Consider the following 26,042-nt stretch of genomic DNA (forward strand, 5'->3'; position numbering starts at 1 on the left):
TAGTGTCCAACAGTTTTAGATAGTAGATTTTACTATACAGGTGTTTCCCAACTTTAGTAAACCTTTCCTGGGAAAAATTAGACAAAATTACACTTGCCAACAATTCCAAGTAGATGACTGTAATTATTTCGAAACATATAGGCTTGCTGTGATTATGGCTAATTCCAAGTTCCCAGACTGAGGTGTAAAGATCACGTGGGTTTGCGTAACCAATCGGATTGCATTTAATCGCTGCCATGAAGCATGGGAATGCTTCAGTAAAAAAAAAAAACAGCAGTGGGCGGAGCGTGGGACAGGACGCTGTTATGTGATTGGTTGGTGCTATCAGTGATTGACCGTGGCCCCGCCTCTGAGTGTGTGTGGCTGGCGTGTCGGTAGGGTGAGTGGCGGAGGCAGGCTGACGCCATGGCGCTGTTCCGCCGAGTTTCTCCGCCAAGTTACTGGACTTCTGGGACTCTCTGCACTTAAACTACTCGCTTTTACTCGAATTTTGGAGCTTCGGATTTTCACTTGTGCCCCGGTGTTTTTATTGTGAGACGGAACACAAAGTTTGTGCTGTGTTTTCAGACGTGTGTGTGTGTATGTGTGTGTGAAGTGGAGTCAGGTGAACTCAGCGGCTGTATTAGTAAACTTGGTAAAGAGCTACGTTTAGCTTACTCTGCTAGCTTACTCTGTCGAACAGACGACACGATGCGTAAAAGTGGGAAACTCAGAGGTAGTAAAGACGTGTTGTCTTTTTAATTTGTGTTAAACACATGTGTATGTGTGTGTGTGTGTGCTCGGTTTGTGTGGTTTATTCCGCTGGAGTGGGCAGGTAGGAGATACTTTGCACCTGTTAAGTTAAGCTCGTTGCTAACGTTAGCAAGCTAATAACTCAGCAGTGGCCTTTACAGACCGGGTCTTCTGTCTGTTCAGCTTTAGAGAAAGTTAACTAAACTTAAAGAAAGTTTAGTTTAGGTTTAATAAATGACTGAGTTGTGTGTTTAACAGCGGAAGTTGAGTGTGTAACATTATCTCGGCTGAGGTTTGGGACGCTACAGTGTCAGGTTGGTGTAGCTGGTTTATGTGGACAGCAGGCAGCTCACACTGAAGCCCTGAACGGATCAGACGCAGACTCGCGCACTGAGTAATGAGGCGCGCGCCGGCTGTCCCGGTGCTTATTGCATGTCTGGAGACGTAACGCAACCCCGGTTTACGTTCATTTTCCGCTCGGACATCAGCGCACCTTATGGTGCCGCCGCAGGCGCCGAGTCATGGATGTTCCCCGGGCCGTTTTCCCGAACGGTGAGGGGCGACTAACGGAGCATGGCTGGCCGGAGAGCTCCACTTCCTCCTCCTCCTCCGCAGCAGCAGCAGCCACCGCCGCCGCCGGGACATGTCGCGCGCACTCGGCGCCGGCGCGCACGCGCTCGCTGTGGACTGCGGCGTACGACTACGAGGCGAGCGGCGAGGACGAGCTCAGCCTGCGGCGCGGTGACGTGGTCGAGGTGCTGTCCAAAGACGCCGCCGTGTCGGGCGATGAAGGCTGGTGGACCGGCAAGCTCAACCACCGCGTGGGCATTTTCCCGTCCAACTACGTCACCTACAGACCAGCGGCGGTGTCCTCACCATCACCATCAGCAGCGGCATCGCCAGATCCCTTGAACATCCCGTTCAGCGCGCTCGTGCTCGAGGAGATCATCGGCGTCGGCGGCTTCGGCAAAGTGTACCGCGGCACATGGCGCGAGCAGGAGGTGGCCGTGAAGGCGGCGCGCCAGGACCCGGACGAGGACATCACCGCCACCGCGGAGAGCGTCAAGCAGGAGGCCAAGCTGTTCGCCATGCTGCGCCACCCCAACATCATCCGGCTCGAGGGCGTGTGTCTGGAGGAGCCCAACCTGTGCCTGGTGATGGAGTACGCGCAAGGAGGCACGCTGAACCGCGCGCTCACCGGCAGACGCATCCCGCCACACATCCTGGTCAACTGGGCCGTGCAGATAGCCAAGGGCATGCAGTACCTGCACGAGGAGGCCGCCGTTCCCATCATCCACCGCGATCTGAAGTCCAGCAACAGTAAGAGAATTGCTATGACAAATATCACCATATCTGAAGTTTCACAATACACAATATATCACAGTATGTAGAGTTGCAAAACAGTAGAGCATTAAAAAAACTGAAAAGTTATGAATTTAATAGTTTTAAATAATCGTCTACCAATGCAAGAATGCACACTAAACTATTTGTTTACTTTAAGTGGAGTTATAGCTACAATATCTCAGAAAAGAGTATTGTTATTTATCACAAGATCAATATTATATCATCATATCGCTCAGCCCTGTATAGCACTATTAATACCAAGTCCCCTTATCGTCTCTCATAGGGCTGCTGCAGTTTGTTCTCCTGCATCACTCACTCCAAGTTTGTCACGCTGTTGTTGCCTTTCGCAATTAGTGCGTTAATCATTCATTCTCAGGCTCATTTTGCAATACTGTCCCCAAATGTTACTTAGGAATGAGGGCTTTTCACAATGTTAATGGTGTGAAACTTTCATTCGGTGTCTGAACCTGTGCTTCAGCATAAAATGGGTTCAAATTAATGAAGGTTTTGAGAAGGACATGTAGGTTATGTCCACTTTCTGGGCAAATAACCACTTTGGCCCTGTTCCCAAAAACAATCAGTTTCACTTCAGTAACTACATGGGCTCAGTACACAGATAGAGTAGGTTGGAGATTACAAACCTCTTTGCCTCATGACCAAACTTGTGTAGGTTACACTGTCTACACCACCTAAAGTGCTTTTCTTGTGGAAAAAGGAATTGGAATTTGGTACTTTGTGTATTAAGCCCTCAAAACTCAAAACCTAAATGTTAAATTGTTAACTCATCTTAGAAGTCTGATATTATGTGTGTTGATGTTTGGGTAAAAGTGCTTTAAAATAGAGACTTTCTTAGTAGTTCTGTGAGGAAAATTTTGGGAGAATTTGTTGCGTGTGATCTGTGCGTATGAAGTTATGGGCTTATCATGTCCGATATTAAGCAACGTAAGTGATAAGCAACATGTGGTATATTTTGACACTCAGATATCGAAATGCAAGCTCTGCAAGTGATGGCAGTCAGAGCATGGGGGTGTTTCCAAATCACATATTCATGTCCAGTAGTAGATCCAGCCAGTTTCTTGACAACTTTAATGGTTTATTAGAGAGAAAAGTGTTCTGCTTGTATTAATCTGATGTTTAGATTTAGGTTTTTCGGTCATAAGGAAGCGTTGCAGTGAGATTGTGCAGGTTTCGCAGAATGGCACTCAAAGAATGAAGGTAGATGCACCACTTTAAATCAGCTAGACCTTCTGAAATGACTAAAGATTTCTCTGGCACTATGAACGTTAACTCCAAATGTATTTTGCATTTTCTTAAGCCTAATTTGTTAAAGTAGCAGCAAATGATGTAGGTAAATATGGTACTTTGGAAAGTGTTCTCCACAAAAAACATGAAGGCTTTCCCTTTTTGAGGAAAGGCAGGATTGTGGAAAAACATGGAACTGACTTTGAGTTGACTATATTTCCACCAGTATAGACGACTTCACCTTTTCAGCAGTTTATCATCTTTGAAGGTGTTGTCATCTCTGAAAAGTGCCATGTCCAGCTGTCTTGTGTGTGTGTGTGTGCGCCTCTGGTTGGGAGTTGCTTGTTGGTTAGTCCCACTCTTATGAGGATGTGAAATGAGGTAAGGGTTTGAACAGCTGGTCTCCTTGGAGGTGATGCCTGCATGCCTCTAAGCTACTAGGGCTACAACAAATGGACAAAAAACACCATGCCTATGAATGATTATAATGTAGCTTGCTATGCCTGCTATGAAGTAGTTTTTATTTAATGTATTTGGTCATGATCGCCTGCTGTTTCAAAGCGCTTTAGTGAATGCCATTAGTGAATGGTTCGATTGTGGCTTAAAGTGTTAGTGTTGTAAAGTTCCCACGTCAGTGCCTTTGCCAGTTTTCCCCCAGCACCACTGTGATTCAGCAAAAATATGTGTTATTTTTAAACTTTGGAATGAGGACATACCTGCATACCTAGATTTAAAAAAGAAAGAAAGAAAGAAATATCTCAAACAGCTGTTTCGGAAATAACTCATGTTTACCTTTTGCACAGATGTAAAAGGTAGAGGTCAAGCAGCTTTAATAAGAAATAAGAATAATAAGTGTTTCCATAATAGGTTACATGTAGCTGTAAGTAAAGATGTCTGTTACTTTCTTTATAAAGTAGGAAAGCTTTTAAAAAAGGTCTAAAGATATTTAATTTTTATTTTCTGTTTACATCAATGCCATGTACAGTACTGTTTGAGTTCTACAGCTGATGTCAGGAAATTTTGTGTATCATCTGATGCCTTAAGCATTTGTTCTGCTTTCTGTAGTCTGATTATTTATTAGCGTTTGGGTTTTGCACCAGCGTTCACCTGTGTTTTCAAGGAATTGTTGGATATCCAGGTATTCAGCAAAGAAAATATGGTCATGCAGCACTGCACAAAAAGGAATAGTAAATATTTGGTGGATTTCACACAAAACATGGTCTTCATGCTTAAACAATTGCTTCTGATGGTTTGTGTGATGGCCCACATGATTAATTCGGCTCCACCTGTGCGCCAACAGAGTCTCATTTCTGCCACATTGCTTCTGATGTTGGCTGATGTCGTGTAAACATTGTGTGTAACATCTTGGTGTTTTTCCTGAGCTGCTTTCTCAGAAGAAATCAGTATTTGCATGACCCTCAGGATTCCCACTGGTCTAACGCTACGACTTAAACAGTGCTGCTAATCCTTTAACCCTGAAAAGGGCAGATGAAAGTAAATTGACTGCTTTGCATTGTAGTGTTTCTGATCCAGGAGAAGCAGAGCATTTTAAAGTGTGCACTAGATATTAAAATGTTTGCTTTGTTGCTAAAACGTCCACGGGAGTTTATAATGAAGTCACAGAAGCCTTGAACGATGCACATTCACAAATAGTTGTCACAATCTCGAAAACTTGATTGAAACATATCTGGACATAACAATCATTTTAATCTGATGCATTGGTTGATTTTTATTTAATTCGTTCTTCAGAAAGCTTTAAAAACGTGCCTAAGCAGCTGTACAATGCAGCAGTGTCTACCCCCGTGTTCCTGTGTAGCATCTACTGTTAACCCAGTTCAGTTTGTTTGTCCTTCCACGGGTTTGTGACGAACAACACTAGAAGCTTGCTGACCTTAATTGAAAAGTAGTGTGTGTTTGCACAGGTCTGCACTCACGCCACCACCCACTGTGCGCCAGAGCTTTTCTGTCAGGCCACGCTTTCAGCTCGCCTCGTAAGGAGGAGCACGGTGAATAAGGCAGCCCACGGGTCATTCATAGTGCTATTGTTCACTAGGGAGAAGGTGAAACATACATTGTTAGACAAACACACATAGCTTTCTCACAGCCCTGGACGTACTACTCTCAAAATTTAATATCATGACAATTTAGGATCTTCTTTGGCCACATGTAGAGATCTGCGATTATCCTTAAGACCCAGGGAAAAAGTCAGTGAAATAGTGTTTGTGTGCTCTAATCTTTTAATACCTCACTCGAAGGAATGTCTCTAATGAGGGGGCAAAAGCTTAACACAAGTTTGTACAATGGAGTGGTCAAGCACCGGTTGCTAGGTGACCACCGTCCCAAGAATGGCCGACTCCTCGGGCTGAAAGGCTTATTTTCCATTATATTTAATCTCCTCAATGGCAGCTGCTTTCTCTTTCGAGGAGCATGTGTAACGCAGAACTGCAGACAGCAGTCGTACTGAAACCTGGCCCAGTGCCAGAGCCCCAGCACACACGTTAATATCGAGTTTCAACCACATGAAATAAAAGTTCGAAGAATCTCAGGAACGCAAGGCTTTCGAGAAGGCACATCAGTGTAGCGAATATATAACTTACTGAAAGCTAAAGTCTGTTGTTAATCTCAGGCTTGTGATATGGCTTCAAGATTAAAGATTGTACTAACAAAACATATTTCAAGGCTTACCTCCAGTGAATATATATTAAAAGTCTCAAGTGATTGAACAAATTCCAAATCTAAAAGAGTTTACTACTAATAAATTGTTTAAGCTTATTCATGTTTATCAAGTATGTTTCCCAAATTGATGATTATTCCAACGTCATTACCGAGAAATTATATCAGCTGTACAAGGTAGCAACATTTTTTGATGCTTTTTCAGTACTACTGCTTGTTCTATAACTTTCAGTCCTACATTTAAATGGGCCATCGCTAATCTGATGTGTTTTGCCTGAAGACAAATAAAATTGTGCGTGTTTGAGATGTACACAGTGGCTGATTTAAAAAAAAAAAAAAAAAAAAAGCTCAGAGAGCAGTGTGGTGGGAAATCTGGCCGACAAGATATTGTGACAAGATATAATGGCTCATAAAGCTTGTCATGCTTCTTCACAATTGCCATTACAAATGAAAAATCTTTACGTATTTATGTATCATTTTTATGTTGCTTAAAATTTTGAAGGAATGTGATAAAATATTGGTGATCATTGAGAGAGATAGGTGTTTTCAAGCAACATATTCACAATAGAGATATGTATTCATATAAAAAGGAAAATACCTTGGCACTAACAGTCTGAATTATGTATGCGTCTGTTTAAACTGATTTTTTTTTTTTTTTTTTTTTTTTTTAAAGTTTGGCCATAGTATTGTTTTTTTTTTTTTTGGTGTCAAGACTTGCAATACTACACCTTAGTATCAAAGCCAAAGTTTGACAGATGGTGGGTGGGGGAAACCAAACTGACAACTCTGTAATACAAATTCTGTGTATTATAAAATTGGATTATAAATGTACAGATCCTTTAAGTGCTGTAAGTTGCGAGGTGGAGCCTCCATCTGTCGGACTTGTTTGTCCAGCACATCCCACAGATGCTCAATCAGATTGAGATCTGGGGAATTTGAAGGTCATGTTCCTCAGACCATTTCTGAAAAATTTTTGAAGTGTGGCAGGGCGCACTTTGGTACGTGCCAAAGTAACATCCACATGAATAACAGGACACAAGATTTCTCAGCAGAACATTGCCCGGAGCATCACGCTGCCTCCGCCAGCTTGCCACCTTCTCGTAGTGCATACTGGTGCCATCTCTTCCCTAGATAAGTGACGCACACGCACCCGGCTGCCCAGGTGATGTAAAAGAAAACGCGATTCATCAGACCAGGCCACATTCTTCCATTGCTCCATGGTCAGTTCTGATGCTCGCGTGTCCATTGTAGGCGCTTTCGGCGGTGGACGGGGGGTCACGATGGACGCTCTGACCGGTCTGCAGCTACGCAGCCCCATACGGAGCAAGCTGCAATACACTGTGTGTTCCGACACCTTTCTATCATAGCCAGCGTGAACTTTTTCAGCAGTTTATGCAGTAGTAGCTCTTCTGTGGGATCAGACCAGACGGACTAGCTTTTGGGCGCCCATGACCCTGTCACCGGTTCACCAGTTGTCCTTCCTTGGACCACTTTTGGTAGGTACCAGTGCATACTGGGAACACCCCACTCAGTGTGCTGTTTTGGAGGTGCTTTGACCCAGTCGTCTAGTTATCAGAATTTGGCCCTTGTCAGAGTCACTCAGATCCTTAGGCTTGCCCGTTTTTCCTGCTTCTAACACATCAACTTCGAGAACTGACTGTTCACTTGCTGCCTGATATACCCCGCTCCTTGACAGGTGCCATTGTAATGAGATAATCAATGTTATTCACGTCACTGAAAGGTGACGTGAAAGGTGATGATTGTTGTATAGTTATGAACAAATTATATATAAAATGTATTATAAATTTATGCTAACATGCCTTAAAAAAGGATTACATTTTAAAGATATTGTAATTTACATTATACATATAAATTGTATTAACCAAAAAAAACAGGAATTTGTCATTCATTACATTTTTTATATAGACCTAGTTATTACCAGCTTATTTTGTTACAGTACCATGTTACTGTTTCTTTGTTTGATCTGAAGCATGAGTGTCAGTTTCCAAGTTTCTAAAGTATTACAGAGAGACCAATTCAGTTTACAGCTCTAGAGGTGTACTTTGGGGGTTTTAAACTGGTTGCATAATTACTGTTTTGGATAACATTTATAACAATGTTCTGCTGCCAGTGCTTTAACTACTGGTTCCTAAACCTTCTCTGATTTCAAAATAGGGTTGTGGAAATAAACCTAATTATTAGTTTAGCCTGTTTGTGGTATTTTTACTGCTCTCAGGTTGCAGCTGTATGAAGTATGAATTCATTGCAGAACCCTTAACTTTAACTCCAATGAACGCTAGCACTTGAGCACCTAATCTTGTCTGAAAGGTGCTTTCCTTTTCATAACTCTTTAAGCATTCTCAGTGCTGCAGGGAAACAGCTGTGATTCTGTAATGCAAACCACCCAAACCTGTTTAAAATAGTCTCATTATCATTATCTTCCTGAAGGGCTCAGGATATAAAAAAAATACTAGGCGCCAGCCTTCCGTCTAAATGACAGGCGGACTACTGTTCTGAGTTTGTTCATGAAATTGAAAATGTTTGCATTTTGCATTCACTCCCAACTGCATAGTCTCAGCTTCAGATGCACTTTCTCATAGTTTTTGTACACTTCGCTGGCCAAAAGCCTCAGAATGTTGATGGTTGCAGTCTGCTGTGTATGCAGTTCAGAGCTCTGGTCTCCAGCAGGAAAACGCTCTTTTCAACATTGTCGTACAAAGAGTTTTTTGAGCAAGACATATTCACTGGATTAAAATCATTTAGAAGTTAATCTAGAGTTTTGTTTGAAGCAGTTAGCAGTGAGTAAACAAGATCATTTCACATTTGCTCAGTGGTTGGTGGTTGATGCCAGTCAAATGTCCTCTTTCTGTGAAAGTCAGGAGTTCTTGGCCTCATTTAGTAACTAATTTAAAAGCACCAGACTGTAGTGGATGCTATGGACTGGCTTCTGAGAACCTCACTGACTCATCGCCACTCATAAAATGTGAACTAGTTTAGACAAATATGTTTGTCTTATGATTACGCAATGCATCGCTTGCAATAGCAAGCTCTCTAACAAGTTACAGATCATGTTCAGTGATATGGGTGTTTTGTTGACTTGTAACTATACCTGATAAAAGTAAATACTGATTACGATGGAGCAACTGAATATTTTTTGTTGCTTGTGAAATCATCTAAAATCTAATTTTACCATGGAAAACAGTAATTTGTCAATCACACAATTGTATGTATAAATCTTGGCTTTAAGATCTGGTTTTTTGGGTGATCTTGATACATTAGCCCCATGGGAAATGTTGTCGTGGCTTTCCCAGGTGATGCTGCAGTAGCCTAACTCAGACAAAGGGTTCTGAAAGGGTCAGGGCCTTGTCACAAATCTTCTGCACTGTTTACTTTTCGATAGGGCTGAATGCTGAGGTTTTTTCACGTCTTTTAATGTTGGTGAGCCGACAGTAAAGTGGAAATGTGTTTCAGGAGGCAAATATACACAATTTGAAATAGTACAAGATAAAGAAATGCATTAGACTGACAGGTTTGGTTGACTGTACAAAGAATAATTTTTAAAAAAATAATAGCTTGGTTGTTAAGGTAATATTGTTAATGTTACAGGAGTGTCCCACTATATTTCAGTGGTTGCAAGGGCCTGAATTTCATTAAGGGCTTGTTGATAGTGCGCTTAATCTTAATCGTTTATGCAAGCCCAGGGTTTGTAACGAGGGAAATTCCCACAGACGTTTTAAGCTATAGCCATGTCTAGATATAAAATGGAAAAAATGAATCTGAACAAATAAATCAGTTCAAGCGTTCGTGCAGTACAACTTATCTCATACGATGACTTGCACTTTGGTTGAAGAAGACAGACGTGGACTGCTGCCTGTAACAACGTCATTTGAAATAGATTAAAAAAGCATAAGAGATAAAATCGCTTAATAGAGACGCAAACAGTGGAAGCTACCTAAATGAGAAACTTGTTTGCATAATTACAGGTTTGACTGTTGCTGTAGGTCATTCATTTCCTGAAAACACCTAATGGAGTGGAATTTTTTTATCTGCCATATGAATGACTCAATATTTATAGTAGATTTTAGTGTTAATTTTAGATGCCTGTTCTTGTTCTGACTAAAATTCAACATAGAGCCTACCAGATACCAGACTGTTATGAAACTTGATAGGCTGTATTATCATTTGTGTGTCTGTCTTCTTTTTTCTTACACTTTTAATATTTGAAAGAATTGGGACCAATGACACTGAAGATCACTGACTTTGGATCGGCTAGAGAGTGGCACAAGACTACTAAAATGCATGTTGCTGGCACGTACTCGTGGATGGCTCCTGAGACACAAACTATGGAAGCTACCTAAATGAGAAAGTGTGTTAGAAATGCAGCAAGCTGCTGCAGTGGCACTTATGCATGACCTTGACAAGTCTGTGCTAAAATGTAGTGTCTTCCTTGGTACTGGATGAAAGCACAGACATTTACAGCATTTAGCAGACATTCTTATCGAGAGTAACTGACAGAAGTGCTTTATAATCTCTATCAAAAAACAAGACATAAGTAATAAAACAAGACTCATTAGGTATGTGATGTACATAGACAGCAGCAAAATGAAAAAGGAAAAGAGTGAACTATTTTATTTGTGGGTTTTTAAGCTAAGTTTGACTTTCTGAACTCCTGTTCCTTCTTTGTCCCAGGCAAGTGTAACACACTCTGAGTGAAGAGGGCCATCTGCACTCTTCCACATACTTGAGCTCATAGATGCCCACGATTGGCTGGTGTCCCTCTGCTCAGAGTGTGTATGCCATCCCTCCCGCCCAGAGAGCACAGCCAGTTTTGCTCCCTTGGCTCTTGGCCACGGATGGCTATAACCTTTCTGAAATCCAAACGCATCATGCCCATCGTAATAAAAAAAATCTTCTATGTGAGGCTTTTAAGGAGTGTCCCCCTTTACAAAAAAACTGAATTTCAGGTACTAACCAATAAAGCAGACCCTGAAGATTTTGAAATGATTTTTGTGCTTCACGTAACAAAAGCTTCTCTATTTGGGGTTGGTTTTACGATGTAGTTTTGTTGTGTATGAGAATAGTGAATATTTCCGAAAGTGCATCACAAACAGTAGCTTACAGACTAAATCTATATTGTTCAGTATTTGGAGTTTGTCTTCACCTTGTTGATCTTGTATATTGAGCTTACACTTAAAGAGCTCAAGACATTGTGCTTACTTTGTAGATCTTTGATATCGCAGAAGTAGAATCTAGGACTTCCCCTTGGTCTCTGTACTTGTGCTGTGTGAGTGAAATTATGGTTTAATTGATAAGTCATGAAGTGCCTGAATAAAACTGTAGATAATAATGTGATGTTTGCTTTCTTTGCGTATCTCTTTGTTGAGTGATTCAGGGTCAGGATGTTCAGTAATGTGTCAGTGTATTTAACTGTAGACAGGAATAGGGACAGACATCCACAGCTTGGTGACCTTCGTTCTGTTGTTGTTGGAGGCTAGATGGATGTGTAGCAAAGTGGGAGGCAGGGCTATCATGCCAACTTTTAAAACTGAAAGAGGTTTCTTTCCAGCATGACCCCAATTCTTCAGAATGGCACAGTGTCACATAGTGACCTCCACTGAACTACTGCACAAACACTGCAGCTTGCCAGCTCATCTTCTCTTCACCACTATATCATTCACAGCCCCAGTACTTTGTATTTTCTGATGGTGCCATTTTTGCAGTTTTTTTGCATAATTATGGGTTTGACTGTTGCCGTAGGTAATTAATTTCCTGAAAACACTTAATGGAGCGGACTTTTTTTATCTGCCATATGAATGACTCAATAGTTATAGTAGATTTTAGAGTTAATTTTAAATGTCTATTGTCGCTCTCGCTAAAATTCAGCATAGATCCTACCAGATACCAAAGCCAAGGACTGCTTTTACCAAAAAAACCTTTGTAACTGTTATGAATCTTGATAGGCTGTATCATCATTTGTGCATCTGCTTTCTTTTTTTTTTTCTCTACAGTTTTAATACTTGAAAGAATTGAGAACAATGACATTGGTAGGAAGACACTGAAGATCACTGACTTTGGCCTGGCTAGAGAGTGGCACAAGACTACTAAAATGAGTGCTGCTGGCACGTACTCGTGGATGGCTCCTGAGGTCATTAAATCCTCCCTCTTCTCCAAAGGCAGTGACGTATGGAGGTAAGACAGTGTGCTGAAATAAATTAAATGAGTACAAATGTATGTTTGAATGTTGTCAGAGCACTTGTTGTTGTTGTTGTTATTATTATTATTATTATTATTATTATTATTATAAAGTAATAATAATAATTATAATAATAATAATAAAGTTACGTAGTACTGGGTGATATGACAGTTGATCTGTTGCACAAGTTGTAATTCTTCTTAAAGTATTGTTTTTATGCATGCTATAATACAGTTACGGAATGCTTTTAAATAAGAAAACACATTACAAACAGTCCACTCAGAATGTAATGTGACAGGGCAAAAGACTGAACAATGTGAAAAACTGATTGCGTGCACCAATAAACTATTCATTCATCTAATGCTCAAGTTGTCTCTATTTAACTCCTCTACTCAAAGTGCTCATTGGTCTGACACTTTATTAATGAATTAATTAATTAACTTATTTAAATTTATATCATGAGGTTTTGGAGACAAAAATATTGTGAAAATGTATTCGCATTGAGGGGAAAGGCTAATTACTATGTAGTCTATTCTCTTTTGCTGTGTTGATAAAGAACCACTTATTAGAACATACCGATGTCTCCATCCACAAACTAAGATGTTAGCATCTATATTTTTATATCATATTATTAGAAACATCCTACCCTCTTTCTGAATACATTCTAGGAAAAAATGTACAGCATTGGAGCTGCCTGTTTTTGGTTTTATCTTTTTTTTTTTTTTTTTTTTGGGTACATTCAACAAGTTAAATATTCAAATTGAGTTTAAAGAACCATATAAATGTGAAGCTTATTTTGTTTTTGTCATTCATTCAACTAGCAACCAAAGAATAACACGTCAGTCAATACATATAGTCCTTATGAAAATAAAATCACATTACACTGTGATTTAAACATATACCATGATCATTTAAACTGTATAGTAGCATACTTTTTTTGGCCATACTGCCCCCTACTAAAGTACTAAACATATTGTTTCTTTCTCAAGCTCCCGATTGCTTTACAATTTAACGTAAAAAAAAAAAAAAAAAAAAAAATCACATTCAGCCAAAGAAACCTTAATGGAGTTCGTTGCTCATGCCTAAGCACTGATTTGATCTTACTGTAAAGATGCATGTAATTGTAGGGGTAAACGAAACTTTGTAAGCCCTTTTACAAACCAGTCTTTAAAACATTACAAAAACAGTGAGGTGAAATGATAAAAACTCTTTGAGGGAAATGATAAGAAAGCTTGGATGAAGGTCATGCATGTGTGCGTGGGAAAAATGGAGAGGCAATGAGACAAATTTAAACATAATATTGCCGCTAATGATTATAACATGCAGTGTCTTTATTGCATCCAATATGTTTCTCAGAAGTTTCTCAAACTCAGTTACTTTCAATGCCAAATTAAAATGTAAGCCCTAATTATTTACTTGTTATATATTTATTTCTTATGTGCATTAGCAGAAGGAACCTCATACAGATTTGTGTTTCCCTCTTCCTAGTTATGGGGTGCTTCTCTGGGAGCTGCTGACAGGAGAGGTACCTTACCGTGGTATCGATGGGTTGGCAGTTGCCTATGGAGTGGCTGTCAACAAGTTAACCCTCCCCATTCCATCCACCTGCCCTGAGCCTTTTGCCAAGCTCATGGAAGGTATGTGTCATTTAGTTAATTAGCCACTATCTTATCTTCAGTACTTTCACAAAAACTGAAAGAGATATAGTAGTATGTTCTCTACTTTTGTCGTGCTAGTGAATGCTGAATAGTTTCCATGAACAACACTGTAATTCACTAATCTAATCAGTTAGCCACAAGGGAATAAGGGACTCCTTTATATTTATACACACACATATATATATATATATATATATATATATATATATATATATATATATATATATATATAAAACTGTAGAACTGTGTGTAAATGGGAAAACTCAGGAGACAGACAGATGTGCCACGGAGCTTTAAGCTTGCTTTTATTTTCGCTGGCGCTTTTCAGTGTGTTTTCCAAAAACTCATTATATCTCAAACAAAAGCAAAACCACCCAAAAGGGCCAACACTTGCTTACGGCTTTCACGTCGTACAAGTTCAAAGTAAAGTGCACATAGCGCTTAAGATCACGTTCTGTGTGTGTGTGTGTGTGTGTGTGTGTGTGTGTGTGTGTGTGTGTGTGTGTGTGTGTGTGTGTGTGTGAGAGAGAGAGAGAGAGAGAGAGAGAGAGAGAGAGAGAGAGAGAGAGAGACGTGTGAAAACTCCGCCAGCTTTATCTCCCTATCTCAGGCAGTCACTGAAAGCACAAAAAGCAAACATCAGTAGGCTGGTGGTAATAAGACACAGGTGAGAATCATCACACTTTACCTGATGGTTCACCCCGTCTCCTCTCCGTCCGCAGCCGACGCTCGACCGTGCCCCCCACTGCCACAGTATCTTAGAAACAATTTGCAGTGTAGCAACTTTGATGAGGGATTAAACATTGGTGACTGACTGTACCCTCCAGCTTAATGCGTAATGTTTGTGACCTCAGAATGCTGGGAGCAGGATCCCCACATCCGACCGATGTTCGCCACCATCCTGGAGCAGTTGACAGCTATAGAGGAGGCTGTGATGGCCACCATGCCGCAGGACTCCTTCCACTCCATGCAGGAGGACTGGAGGGTGGAGATCCAGGAGATGTTTGATGAGCTGCGAACAAAAGAGAAGGTCAGTTTATTATTTGCCGTTAAATACTTGCTGGTTCTCACTGAGTGAGTTGAGTCATGTCACAATGGCAGGCCTGGTTTCTCAAGGGTTCACTCTTCCACAGAAATGAACTTTCTGCTTATTGTACAGGTTCAGAATTTTTAAAGTTTGCTGATGACCCTATGCTCTGACCCCAGCTTTCTACAAGTTTGGAGTATGCAAAAAAAAGTCACAAAACTTCTGTGTGAGAACATTTTCATTGTGTTTCTAGACCTCAAAATAATATGGAAATATGAGTCTGAAAATGTGTGTGGTCACACCTGCAGTAGATATGTCTATATTTAGTTGATTGTTTAGTACTTAGTACAGTTTATTAACTCTGAAAGAATATTCTAGCACAGGGGTTGTTAACTGACAGAGCGCATATTATTTTAAAGCATTGAACCGAGCAATTGCAGCAGAATTGAACAATGAATTAAAAAAAAAAAGCTGGGCATAGTTCAGTGACTCTAGTTTCTTTATAAACACCATCATGGCTTGGATAGCCAGATCCTGCATTGCTGCTTGTTATCGCCAGTCACATGAATTTATGTAAATTATTTAGCTTAAGGCAGCTCATCAAGAAAAAGAACGGTTTTTGTAGCCTTGCATATATATTTACTGGGACCTTTGTAAGCAAGGACTTTTATAAAGCTGGAATTTTCCAAACTTTAGTTGAATACTCCTATTCTAGCACTTTATCAGCTTGGTCTCTATCTACCGCATATGTAAAGTATTACCACAAACAGGAATTTTGGCACATTTCCTTGTCCTGAGAAAAGAACATAAAAGCTGTTTATTCAAAACTCTGGTATAATCGGAGACTGAGTGCTGCTGCTGAACTCGGTAAATATTTATAATACACAACCTGTGTCTGCGGTGCATGTTGAAGCAATGAGTTATAAATCCTCCCAGATATGTTTTCTTAGTCATCACTTTGCCTTCTAATCTCAGCATGTTTTGTAACTCAGTACAGATAACATTTTCCAAGGGATTAAATGTTCTCTATAAGTAACAGGTCTGTTTATAGGAAAATGTGTGTGTGCACGCTTTTGTGTGTTAATTTTTAAGCTTGTCAGACAACTTGGGCACTTCAGTGTGTTCAGTTGTTACTCTGAATGAGTTATATAAGTTAGTTACTGTTAGTGGAGAGGTGTTCATGGATCAGCGATCAACAAAAGGCCCTTTATGGGACACTGGCAGGCAAAATCTTCTTGATGAGAGGAAATAAACTTACACCATCTTCACTGTTTTTTTGTGTGGTTTATTTTATTTGTTTAATTTTCCCCCTTATTTATTTCCTCCACAGTATTTAATTGAGAAACCTACAGAGGGATGTCATGGTTTCCGTTTGCTTGAACTTGCTGTGTTCGGGTTGAATTATTCTTGTAGAGGTCTAATGTTAAGCAGGTCCATCACCTGTAGCAAGTCGTTGATCTTTCCATGTGCTTCTCCAGGAGCTGCGCTCTCGTGAGGAGGAGCTGATGCGGGCGACCCTGCAACAGAAATCGCATGAGGAACTACTGAAGAGGAGAGAGCAACAGCTGGCTGAGAGAGAGATCAATGTGCTGGAGCGTGAGCTCAACATCCTCATCTTCCAGCTGAACAAGGACAAGCCCAACGTCAAGAAGAGGAAGGGCAAGTTTAAGCGCAGTCGCCTCAAGCTGAAGGATGGCAACCGCATCAGCTTGCCCTCAGGTGGCCCACTTTAAGTGAATTCACTGTCTGTTATGCATGCTGTTGAATATCCGCTGCTTCAGAGAAGTATGTTGGCTAGTTTTTGATTATTAATGTGTATTTGTGCTTGTGTTTGTGTCTCAGATTTTCAGCATAAGATCACAGTGCAGGCCTCGCCATCGATGGAGAAGAGGAGGAGCCTGAACAGCACCAGTTCCAGCCCTCCCAGCAGCCCCACTCTCATCCCCCGTCTCCGGGCCATCCAGCGTATGTACTGGTTACACACACACACACACACACACACACAATACACACACACAATACACAGTGATCATGCACCTCAGTTTGGGTTACTTCATTTGATTTCTACACTGGTTTGCCAACTTTTTATTGCCAAATATGCATTTTAGCTTATACAACTATATGAATTGTGATCATGATTATTTTGTTCAATACTGAAATAATTTATCAGAATTATTTTTAGGAATAAAATAGTTTTTATTCCATTTCAACCTTACCCTGCATTCACACTGGCAGCAGTGTAATGCGACAAAGTGTCCACGTAGTTATTTTATTTGCAATGACGGCGGGCAATTTCTGGCAAAACCATCACAAGTGACACGAAGTGAGTGGGGCAAGAGACGGCATTGAGTGAAGTTTAACTTTATGCAAATGAGAAACAAAGCAATTTGGCAACTAGCAATAGGAACGAGCAGTGGTGGTATGTAAAACATTATCCGTGTTTTGTTCTACGTATTTGCAACTACTCACAGCTCCCGAGTGTCAGTAATGCTCGCTCTGCTGCTACTGTTTGTGCTGATTTACACCAAATTGAACAGTGCCAGTGTTTTCACTGTTCTATTTCGATGCATCAAGCCCTTTAAGCAAATCAAAAAAAGGTGCCAGAAATTGTAAAAAGCAAAAAAAAAAAAAAGTAAAATTGAAAAAAAAAGAAAAAAAAAAAGGCTCTGACAGTAGTAGTGGATGCATTTCTTATCAGAATATAAATTTTTATTAGGAAAATCAGAGTTTTGAGAACAAATGATTTGTGGTTAAATAGGTGGTGGTGTTTTTTTTTTGTTTGTTTTTTTTTTTGGTTTTTTTTTTTTTTTTTTTTTTTTTTTTTTTTTTTTTTTGTACCCATCATAATTTGTATGGATATTGCACTAGCCTGACTCCACCAGTAAATAAAGATAATATTGCCTTCGACTGGGTGCAGTGTATCGTGATTTTGAGTAAGGCGATATGTAAAACTGCAGCCAATGTGAATACGGGATAAGTCGCGATCATTAAGTGTATCTTTAAAATACTAATTGTACTAATTAATTGTAAACCCAATTAATTAGACTCACAATACAAAAATAAATGATGATGCCAACACCAAGTGCAAGCAGTTATAGAAATATAAATTGTATGAATGTGGAAGTTGTTAATTTGTTAATTTTCAGAGGCAGCCAAACTACCCAGTGAATAGGAATGTCATACAAACACCCATATTGATTTTATTATTATTATTATTATTATTATTATTATTAGTTCCTGCAATCCATTCAGGAGACAGCTGTCAAATACAAATACATATACTTTAATACTTTATGTAATCCAAATGCATCAAAGACGTTGTAACTTTGTTCAGTTAAAAAAACACACTGTTTCACACTGTTCTTTCCCTTCAGTGAGCTGTTCCAGTGACTCTACACAAAGGAACAGTATATATGTGTATCACCAAGATGTGGATATCACGAACGAGTGTAAACCTCGTACAGGGAGGAAAGGCAAGGACCATGTGATGCTAAGGCTCTTTTTCTCGTGTTTCCTCATCACAAGGGCTTGGCTTTTGTACCTGTGTGCTGCGGTTAATCTGTTATTTTCAACCAATTAACACTTACGACGGGGTTCAACCTAAGTGGCTTGAAGTTTCATTTACAGTCTGTGCTGCTCCTCTTCACATTTCACCAGTCATGTGTGTGACAAGCACTTGTGTGGGGATGCTCAAAGGACACCATCTTGCTTTTTGTAATCACCTTCGTGACCTGTTAGGTTTCACCTGAGCATAACTAACATTTTGCAGGGTGTATTCCAGAAGTATGCTGACAATACAAAATAATTACACAAAGCAAGATTCTGTCTTTTGCCTGTAATCAGTGAACCAACATGACTTGGAAATGTCACACTGTGTTGGAAATGGCACCCTAATCACTATTATCTACGTAGGAAAATCAACAGCACTGCATTGAACACTATTAAAGGGAACAGAATTAGCTAAAGTAAATATTTTCTTACATGTTCGTGTTTGCTCATCAGTCTGAAACAGTAATCAAATTCTAATCAAAGTCAGAAACATGCACAATGTTTTGTTAACTCGAAATCCACACAATTATTTGATCTGTATCATATGCAAGAACAAATATAGCTGCAAGTAGTGAACTGTGGGGGTCCAAGCACAATAAAGACCTTAGAAGAAAGTATTGTTCAAGGTTCATGACGGTAGCTCAATGCTACTCGTGTGACCTGCCTGCCAAAATCTGACTGACCGATGGTGGCCATGTTTCTTCAGTAACCCAGTCAGTCATCATTAGAATAGCATTTACAGTTTAGCACAATGATGCAGTATACCAAATTTCAGCTTAATCAGGCTTCTTGAGAAAGTTATTTGAATTTAATATGAATCTATGCAACCAGTCCTGAGTTACAGCTCCACCCTACTAGCACTGATTGGCATGTGGTGGCCATATTGCTTACAAATTTCAACATAGATAATTGTTTAGGGGTCACAGGTCCCTGAGTATTTTGACACTGACTTTGGGTGGATTATAGAAATAAACATTTTTAAAAACTTAGCCTGCTGTTTCCCCTCAGTGAAAATCTACACAAATCAAACCAAACAACGCAGTGGATTATGGTTATTTCAGGGCTGCAAGACTTCATGTGTACACTGTGTTTTTGGACACCACCCTAAAAACATTGCACTATAATAGTGAATAGGACATAGTTTCAGACACAGTGCAAGTCATTCCATGCTGAATAAAAGAAAATTCAAAATGCAAACCTGCCTGCTTGGTAAATGTTTCACACTGTGATTGGGAACACTGACCATAATAATAGATACACTTCTCTCCACTGCACAGTAACTCTGGACGAGAGCAACAGGACGTGGGGCAGGAGCACCATCTATAAGCCTGAGGAGTTTGAGGATGCGAAGAAGGGCATAAAGAAGAAGGTTCGCACATGGGGTCCGAGCTCCATTCAGACCAAGGAGAGAGGAAACAGTGCTGAAAGGTTTACCACTGATCTTTATTTGTTCATGGTTTCTGATGCTCTATATGAACAGCAGATTTATATAAATTGAAACTGGTGGTAAGTTTTATTGTGACAGGAAAATCACGAGTCCAAAAATGAAAACGCCAACAGACATCATAAATAAATTGCAAATTGCATTTCTTAGTATAATTTTTTGTGTATAAGGAGGATTTATTGTTTTTATTCGCAGGTTTAGTAAATTTAACATGCATCTGTGACTATTATAAACATGCGTTACCACATGTAAAATATAGTTATTATTAAATATTTAATAAATTAAGTTTATATGCTTGTTTATATAGTGTCTCTCTCTCCCCTATCAGTCACAGTGACACTAGCCAATCATGGCTCATGCATGCGGAATGAGACAGATAACATTTTCTTCCGAGTGTGTTACGCTGCCCCATGATGCAGCATGACCTATGTTAACAAATAATGTTTTTTAAAAATCTCCTGCAACCCCATCCACATCTCGAGCGACCACACGTAGGGTCACGACCTCAAATTTGATAATCTGTGCCCTAAGTCACTAAGTCAGGTATTTTAAGCATCTGAGTCCAGCAACTGCACTTAAAATTTAATTATAAATGAGTTTTGAGTAAGTGAATTATTTGTTCATTACTGTTTATTAAGTCAGAGAAATGTCAGTTCTTGTCTGTGATCACACATGCCCTACAAATGCCATATTCCATTAATACAAACAGCTGCAAAAGTTTGCATATTTTTTTCACTGAAATCAAGATGATGAAATTTAATTTATTCAAATAAGACATATAGTTTGTTGTGCCATACAAGTAACAAAAATGCTTACAGCTTGATAAGAAATGTATTCTAAATATACTCCAATTTGCCAGCCCTTTAATTTTATAAGCAGCTCCAACTTCTTTAATATCCTCTGAACCACATTTGGATCCTCTCAGCTATTATATCCAGATATCATTTAACATTGTGGTATTCAGGTTTTTTGTAGGTAACTTGAAGAAATTAAAACTAACTATGATGAATGCAAACCTGCCCTCAACTGTACTTTTGTCAAGGTATTAAGTGCCTGTATTGTTGACGTGATTACTTGGCTTCCAGGGTTCGGCCGCTCTCGGATGGAAACAATCCTTGGTCTACAACTCTGCTGAAATCCCAGAAATCTGTTCCACTGGCTGCATTATTTGCTGAGCAGGGTAAGCAAGAAACAGCACACGGTTTAGCTGCCTTTTTTTTCCCCCTCCATTATCTGCTTACCTGCAATAACTTAATGAACCTCCTTGTGTAGGGACGGCTAAAGATGAAACAAGCTCTCTCGAAGGTTCAGACAGCAAACCAAAGCAACTCAAGTTCCCCAATCAGGTCTATATTGATCTACCTCTGTGGAAGGACGAGCAGAGCGAGGGGCCTGGGGTCGGTGTAGGGGGCGGGACAGAGAGCCAGGAGGAGCCAGCCACATCCACCAGCTCAACAAGCACAACGCCGCAGCACACACCCACCAACAGTCTGAAGCGCGCAGGTGGGCGGCGGCGCACAGACACTGTGCTGTACGGCTGCGCCTCGCTCCTAGCTGCTGTGGCTCTGGGCCTGGACCTGCGTGATGCCCACAAGGCCACACCCACTGATGAGATGGAGCCTCGAGAAGACAGGAAGAAGCGAGAAGGCCTGTTTCAGCGCGCCACACGTTTCCGGCGCAGTTCCAGCCCACGCAGGGACGACAACCTGCTGGCCATGTCTTCTATCTCAGAGTGCAACTCCACCAAGTGTCTCCTCCATTCGGACTCTGAGGGTCTTGAGCACAGCCCTGTAACTGAGGCACCACTTAATGGCTCTGGATTCTGCAATATCAGCCAGTGCGGCAGAAATGTGGGCAGGACTGATCATCTGTGCCCACCGTTGGTACCAGAGCATGGCACCACCTCTGGGTCCCGGCTCAGGAGGAAGAAATCCAGTCCTGCTGTCTGTCAGAATGGTGAGTAATACAAGATACTTCAACTGCAGTTATCATCTCTGGTTGCATTTACATTGCTGTTAGTTATTTAGTGAATGCTTACACGTAGACATATTATTTAAGGATATCTTATTTGAATATCTCTGTAAAGTCTTGAAATCAGCTCCAGAATTATTGGCACCCTTGGTAAAGATGGATAAAAAACATTTTAGGAAAACTTGTCTGTGGCTGATCAGCTTAGTATCACACTGAGATCATGAGAAGTCCGACCTTTACTTGAGGTAAATTTATTCTAAGTAATTTTAAAAACCCTTATGAAAAATATATATTACAAAATCTTGTGTCACTAGATTTGCATCGGCACCCCTACAAATTCTTGTAAATTAAATGTCAACAAACCAAAGCACATTCTTTCAATGTGGGCGTGGTTTGCTAAACAGCACACTTTGAAGTTTCTTTTGAGTTATCTATTTATGCCTTTTCTGCGTATTGTAATAACTCATGTAATTGGATTTAACAAATAACTTATATGTGAATTGAAGTTTAGTTATTTTTCAATAGGGAACCAAAGGACATCAAAAACACTTGTCAATAATTATGGCAAAAATTGAAGGGGCATCACATTATCTTGTGATATATAAAGCAATACTGTGTCAGTTTTAAGCTGTACTTTTATACATTTTTGGCCATACTGGCAAAAACTTGTACACTTTTCTGCCCACAAGCTTCAGAATCTGATTCATTTATACTGTGTGGCAAAATGTTTGTGGACACCTGGTTTGCTGACACCCATGTGTGGGTCTTCCCCAAACTGTTGCCACGAAGTTCGAAATGCACAATTGTATAGAATGTCTTTGTATGCTGTAGCATTACAATTTCCCTTCACTGGAACTAAGGGGCCCAAACCTGTTCCAGCATGACAATACCCCTGTACACAAAGTGAGCGCCATGAAGACATGGTTTGCTAAGGTTGCACAGAGCCCTGAGCTCAACCCCACTGAACACCTTTGAACCGAATGAACTGGACCGCTGACTGCACCCAAGGCCTCCTCACCTAACATCAGTGCCTGACCTCACAAATGCTCTTGCAGCTAAATGAGTACAAATTCCAACAGCCACACTCTAAAATATAGTGCAAAGCCTTCCCAGAAGAGTGGAGGTTATTATAACAGCAAAGGAGTGGGATGTTTAGAAAGCACATATGAGAGTGATTGTCAGGTGTCCACAAACTTTTGGCCATATAGTGTATTTTAACAAGATGATCTTTTTATAAATATTTTTCGATATTGCTCAGACCTAGTACATAGAACTCCATCATTTCATCTGATTTATTTTTATGTAGGGTCAAGATAAGCAGGCATAGTGCTTTAATTTAAAGTACCTGTTTAATTAGGTTTTAATACTGTGTGTTTTTGTTTCAGCAGCTGGCACCAACTGTTCTGTGTCTAGAGCTGCTGCAGATGTCCCTGTAGTCTCGTCCTCCCAGAAAAAGAAACCGGACAGAGAAAGCAGCCAGGAAAAGCAGACTGCTTCAGACTCTGTCTCCAGGCCCAGGCCGTTGTCTCTGAGAGCCAAACCTCACTGCTGGGGTCTTCTGAGGAGCCGAAACAAGAGCTACTCTCTAGGTCACTGCTCTGGAGAGAAGAGTGCACAGAGCCTGGGCATAGTGCTGTCCTCCGAGGTCAAAATGGGCTGCTCTCTCTTAGACGTGGACACCGAGGGACAGAAACGCGATTGCACCGTTCCCCTTTGCCGAATCCAGAGCACACCAAGTCGCCTGTCTGTCTTTGAACTGGAAAAAGAGTTCTTTTCCTGAAATGAGCTGCCTCTCCTCTCCTCTCCTCTCCTCTCCTCTTAGAGCACAACCCAACCTTCTGACTTCAATCCAGTTACAGTTATATGACGAAAGATTCTTCTGTGTTCAGGACTCACAAAACATTGTGGCGTTTGTGCCCAATTTTAAGATTTTGCTGCTGGAGTTGTCATGTTGTACTTTTTTATTTATATTCACTTTATTTTGATAAGTAATTTAATATGAAAGGACATATGAGCAAAATGATCAGCATTCCGTTTTACTGAAGAATGGCCAGTGCGTAGCGCATTCCATATATGTGTATATATACATATACATACATACATAAAAGATGTCGGTATACTACTGTATTTCAAGATTTTGTAGATTTATATTTGTATTAGAAACAAAGTTGTTTATTCAACCTGGATAATCCTGGATATTAGAGGTTATTCTGAACTTATAGTGAATGAAAATGGGTTGGTTTTTTTTTTTTGTTTTTTTTTTTTGTTTTTTTTTTTATATGCTACTGCAGGTTTTTGCCCCCTGGTTGATCAGAATGTAGAGGGATTCTGCTGTATGGTGCAGACGTGAACTTACAGCAAATCAGACGTATTTATGGAAAATACGTTAGTTCCCTGAGGAAGTTAGATGGGTCATGTGACGTAGTGACTTCCCCTGTATTGCTTGCTCAGTATCTGCTTTTCTTTAATGAATTTGCCAACAATAAGATTTTCCGTGCTCTCTGTAATATTTACTCGTTTTAACCCCGAGTAAAATGGTGCAGTCAGTATTACATTCTCAGTGAGACAGTGGTCTCACTGTCTTTGGGTTCCCACGCCACGGAGTTGGCTGTTGTTTGCTTGTTGCTATTGTTCCCAGGTGACCTTTCCTTTTTCACCACACCTGTGAAACGGGTACAGAGTATTGTCTGTCATATTGAGATTGTGTGTCTCCCCTGCTTGCTATAGAGCTCTTTGTGCTTTTAATGTGTCTGGTTAAACTGATTTCTCGAAGTTTACAAGCTATAGCTGCACTGTGGTTTCAGACTTTTCATATGATGAACACAGAAAGCCCTCGTTATTCAGTTAAATATCCAACATGAGGAAGGGATTAATCAGCTTATAAAATACAGACTGACATTCCTCTGAAGATAGTCTGTGAGGTTAGAATGTATTTGTTTTGCTTTTGCTTTTGCTTTTGCTTTATCTGAACAACTCAATTGGGAATGCCAAACAGAGGTGATGAAGTATGTGCAATGCATTTTCCATTCAAACACATTAGTTTTCACTGAAAGTGTGAAAATCTGTTTTACTGTATTACCTGAAAAGCAGGTAATGAATTCAGTAACAGAATGGCAGTGATTACCTGCCCTGTGCCAACAGTTCTTGGTTTTTAAATTAAGCATCTTGATTACAGCTCTGATGTTGTTTTATGTATCATGTTAGTGGACCAAAATATAATCTGAATTTGATTAGCTTATTCCTTGACTTAAAATGGACTGTTTTTATGCATTCCTTCAACATAGTTTAATATTAAATGTTCTTTTTTCTTTTCTTATTCCTTACAACTATTAGCTTCTCTCATTCGTCTCACCTGGCTATTAAATTGAAAGGTTTTTTGAATTGCAATCTAAGCATCTATTCGCTAGTAAAGAGCTCCATTTTAGCTCATTAAGTGTACTCAGAGCTGGCACACACTGATCCGCTCTTAAGTAGGTTCTAGCTCAAAGCTCAGTGAAACTAAGCAACAGGGTATAATCTGAATCCTTTCCACAATGTTTGTTTCCTTGTAATACTGTGCAAAAGTGTTACCACGGTCATCAGACCTTAAGCTTGTTTAGAAAAGGAGTTAAATGTTTGTTTTTTTGTAAACTTCCTTTATGTGTATTAGAGAATATTAAACAACTGGCTCTGCTGAGAGGAAGCAGTTTTGTAATGACTCCCAAAACATTCAGGTAAAAACAAGCAAATTGATTTTATAGATTTTGTACCATCTGCTTAAACTGTGTATGTACATTCATAAGCAACATTCAGTCAAAAGTGTAGGTGCAATTGAGCTTTGGGTTAAAACGAGGTGTTTTAACTTTTAATAAGTGGGAATAAATTTCATTCTGTGAAATCACCTCACACGTTTGCAAGGGTTTATTATCCATGAAGGCAACTGTCCCTTGTGATTTGGAGCATCTGTTATAACATGCCCTGTGATCATCTCATAAGAGCTTCTTATGTAGCACTGCAATTTTGAAATAGTGATTGTTGATCCTGAACTGCTGATTTACAAGATTTTTTTAAAATGTGAAATTAATGTGGTGATGTCTCTTACAGGACACCAGTGAGGCTGGAACTGCAGTTGCACGTTTTGATTGCATGAGAACAAAACACTGAAATGTGTGATTCGGGATACTGTAATTATTTTTACTAAAATGAAGTAGTAGCGTGTCTGTTGGAAAA

General features: G+C 40.1%; 1 protein-coding gene across 3 annotated transcripts; it reads left to right on the forward strand.

The window, feature by feature from the left end:
- Positions 1 to 276: 276 nt before the first annotated feature.
- On the forward strand, positions 277 to 25,509 carry map3k21 (mitogen-activated protein kinase kinase kinase 21). Of its 3 annotated transcripts, none has more exons than XM_026942835.3 (11): positions 277 to 2,052; positions 12,000 to 12,180; positions 13,673 to 13,821; positions 14,697 to 14,872; positions 16,348 to 16,588; positions 16,712 to 16,834; positions 18,244 to 18,342; positions 19,696 to 19,846; positions 20,948 to 21,042; positions 21,135 to 21,818; positions 23,219 to 25,509. In XM_026942835.3, exons 1-11 carry the CDS (start codon positions 1,254 to 1,256, stop codon positions 23,611 to 23,613), a joined length of 3,093 nt encoding a protein of 1,030 aa, XP_026798636.3. In that variant the 5' UTR covers positions 277 to 1,253; the 3' UTR covers positions 23,614 to 25,509. The 3 variants fall into 3 exon arrangements, with proteins under 3 accessions (XP_026798636.3, XP_053088761.1, XP_053088762.1); XM_053232786.1 differs by having other exon boundaries at positions 280 to 2,052; positions 23,222 to 25,509; XM_053232787.1 differs by lacking the exon at positions 18,244 to 18,342 and having other exon boundaries at positions 282 to 2,052.
- The last annotated feature ends 533 nt before the right edge of the window (positions 25,510 to 26,042 follow it).

This window comes from Pangasianodon hypophthalmus, chromosome 3 (assembly GCF_027358585.1).
Source record: "Pangasianodon hypophthalmus isolate fPanHyp1 chromosome 3, fPanHyp1.pri, whole genome shotgun sequence".
NCBI classification, from domain to species: domain Eukaryota; kingdom Metazoa; phylum Chordata; class Actinopteri; order Siluriformes; family Pangasiidae; genus Pangasianodon; species Pangasianodon hypophthalmus.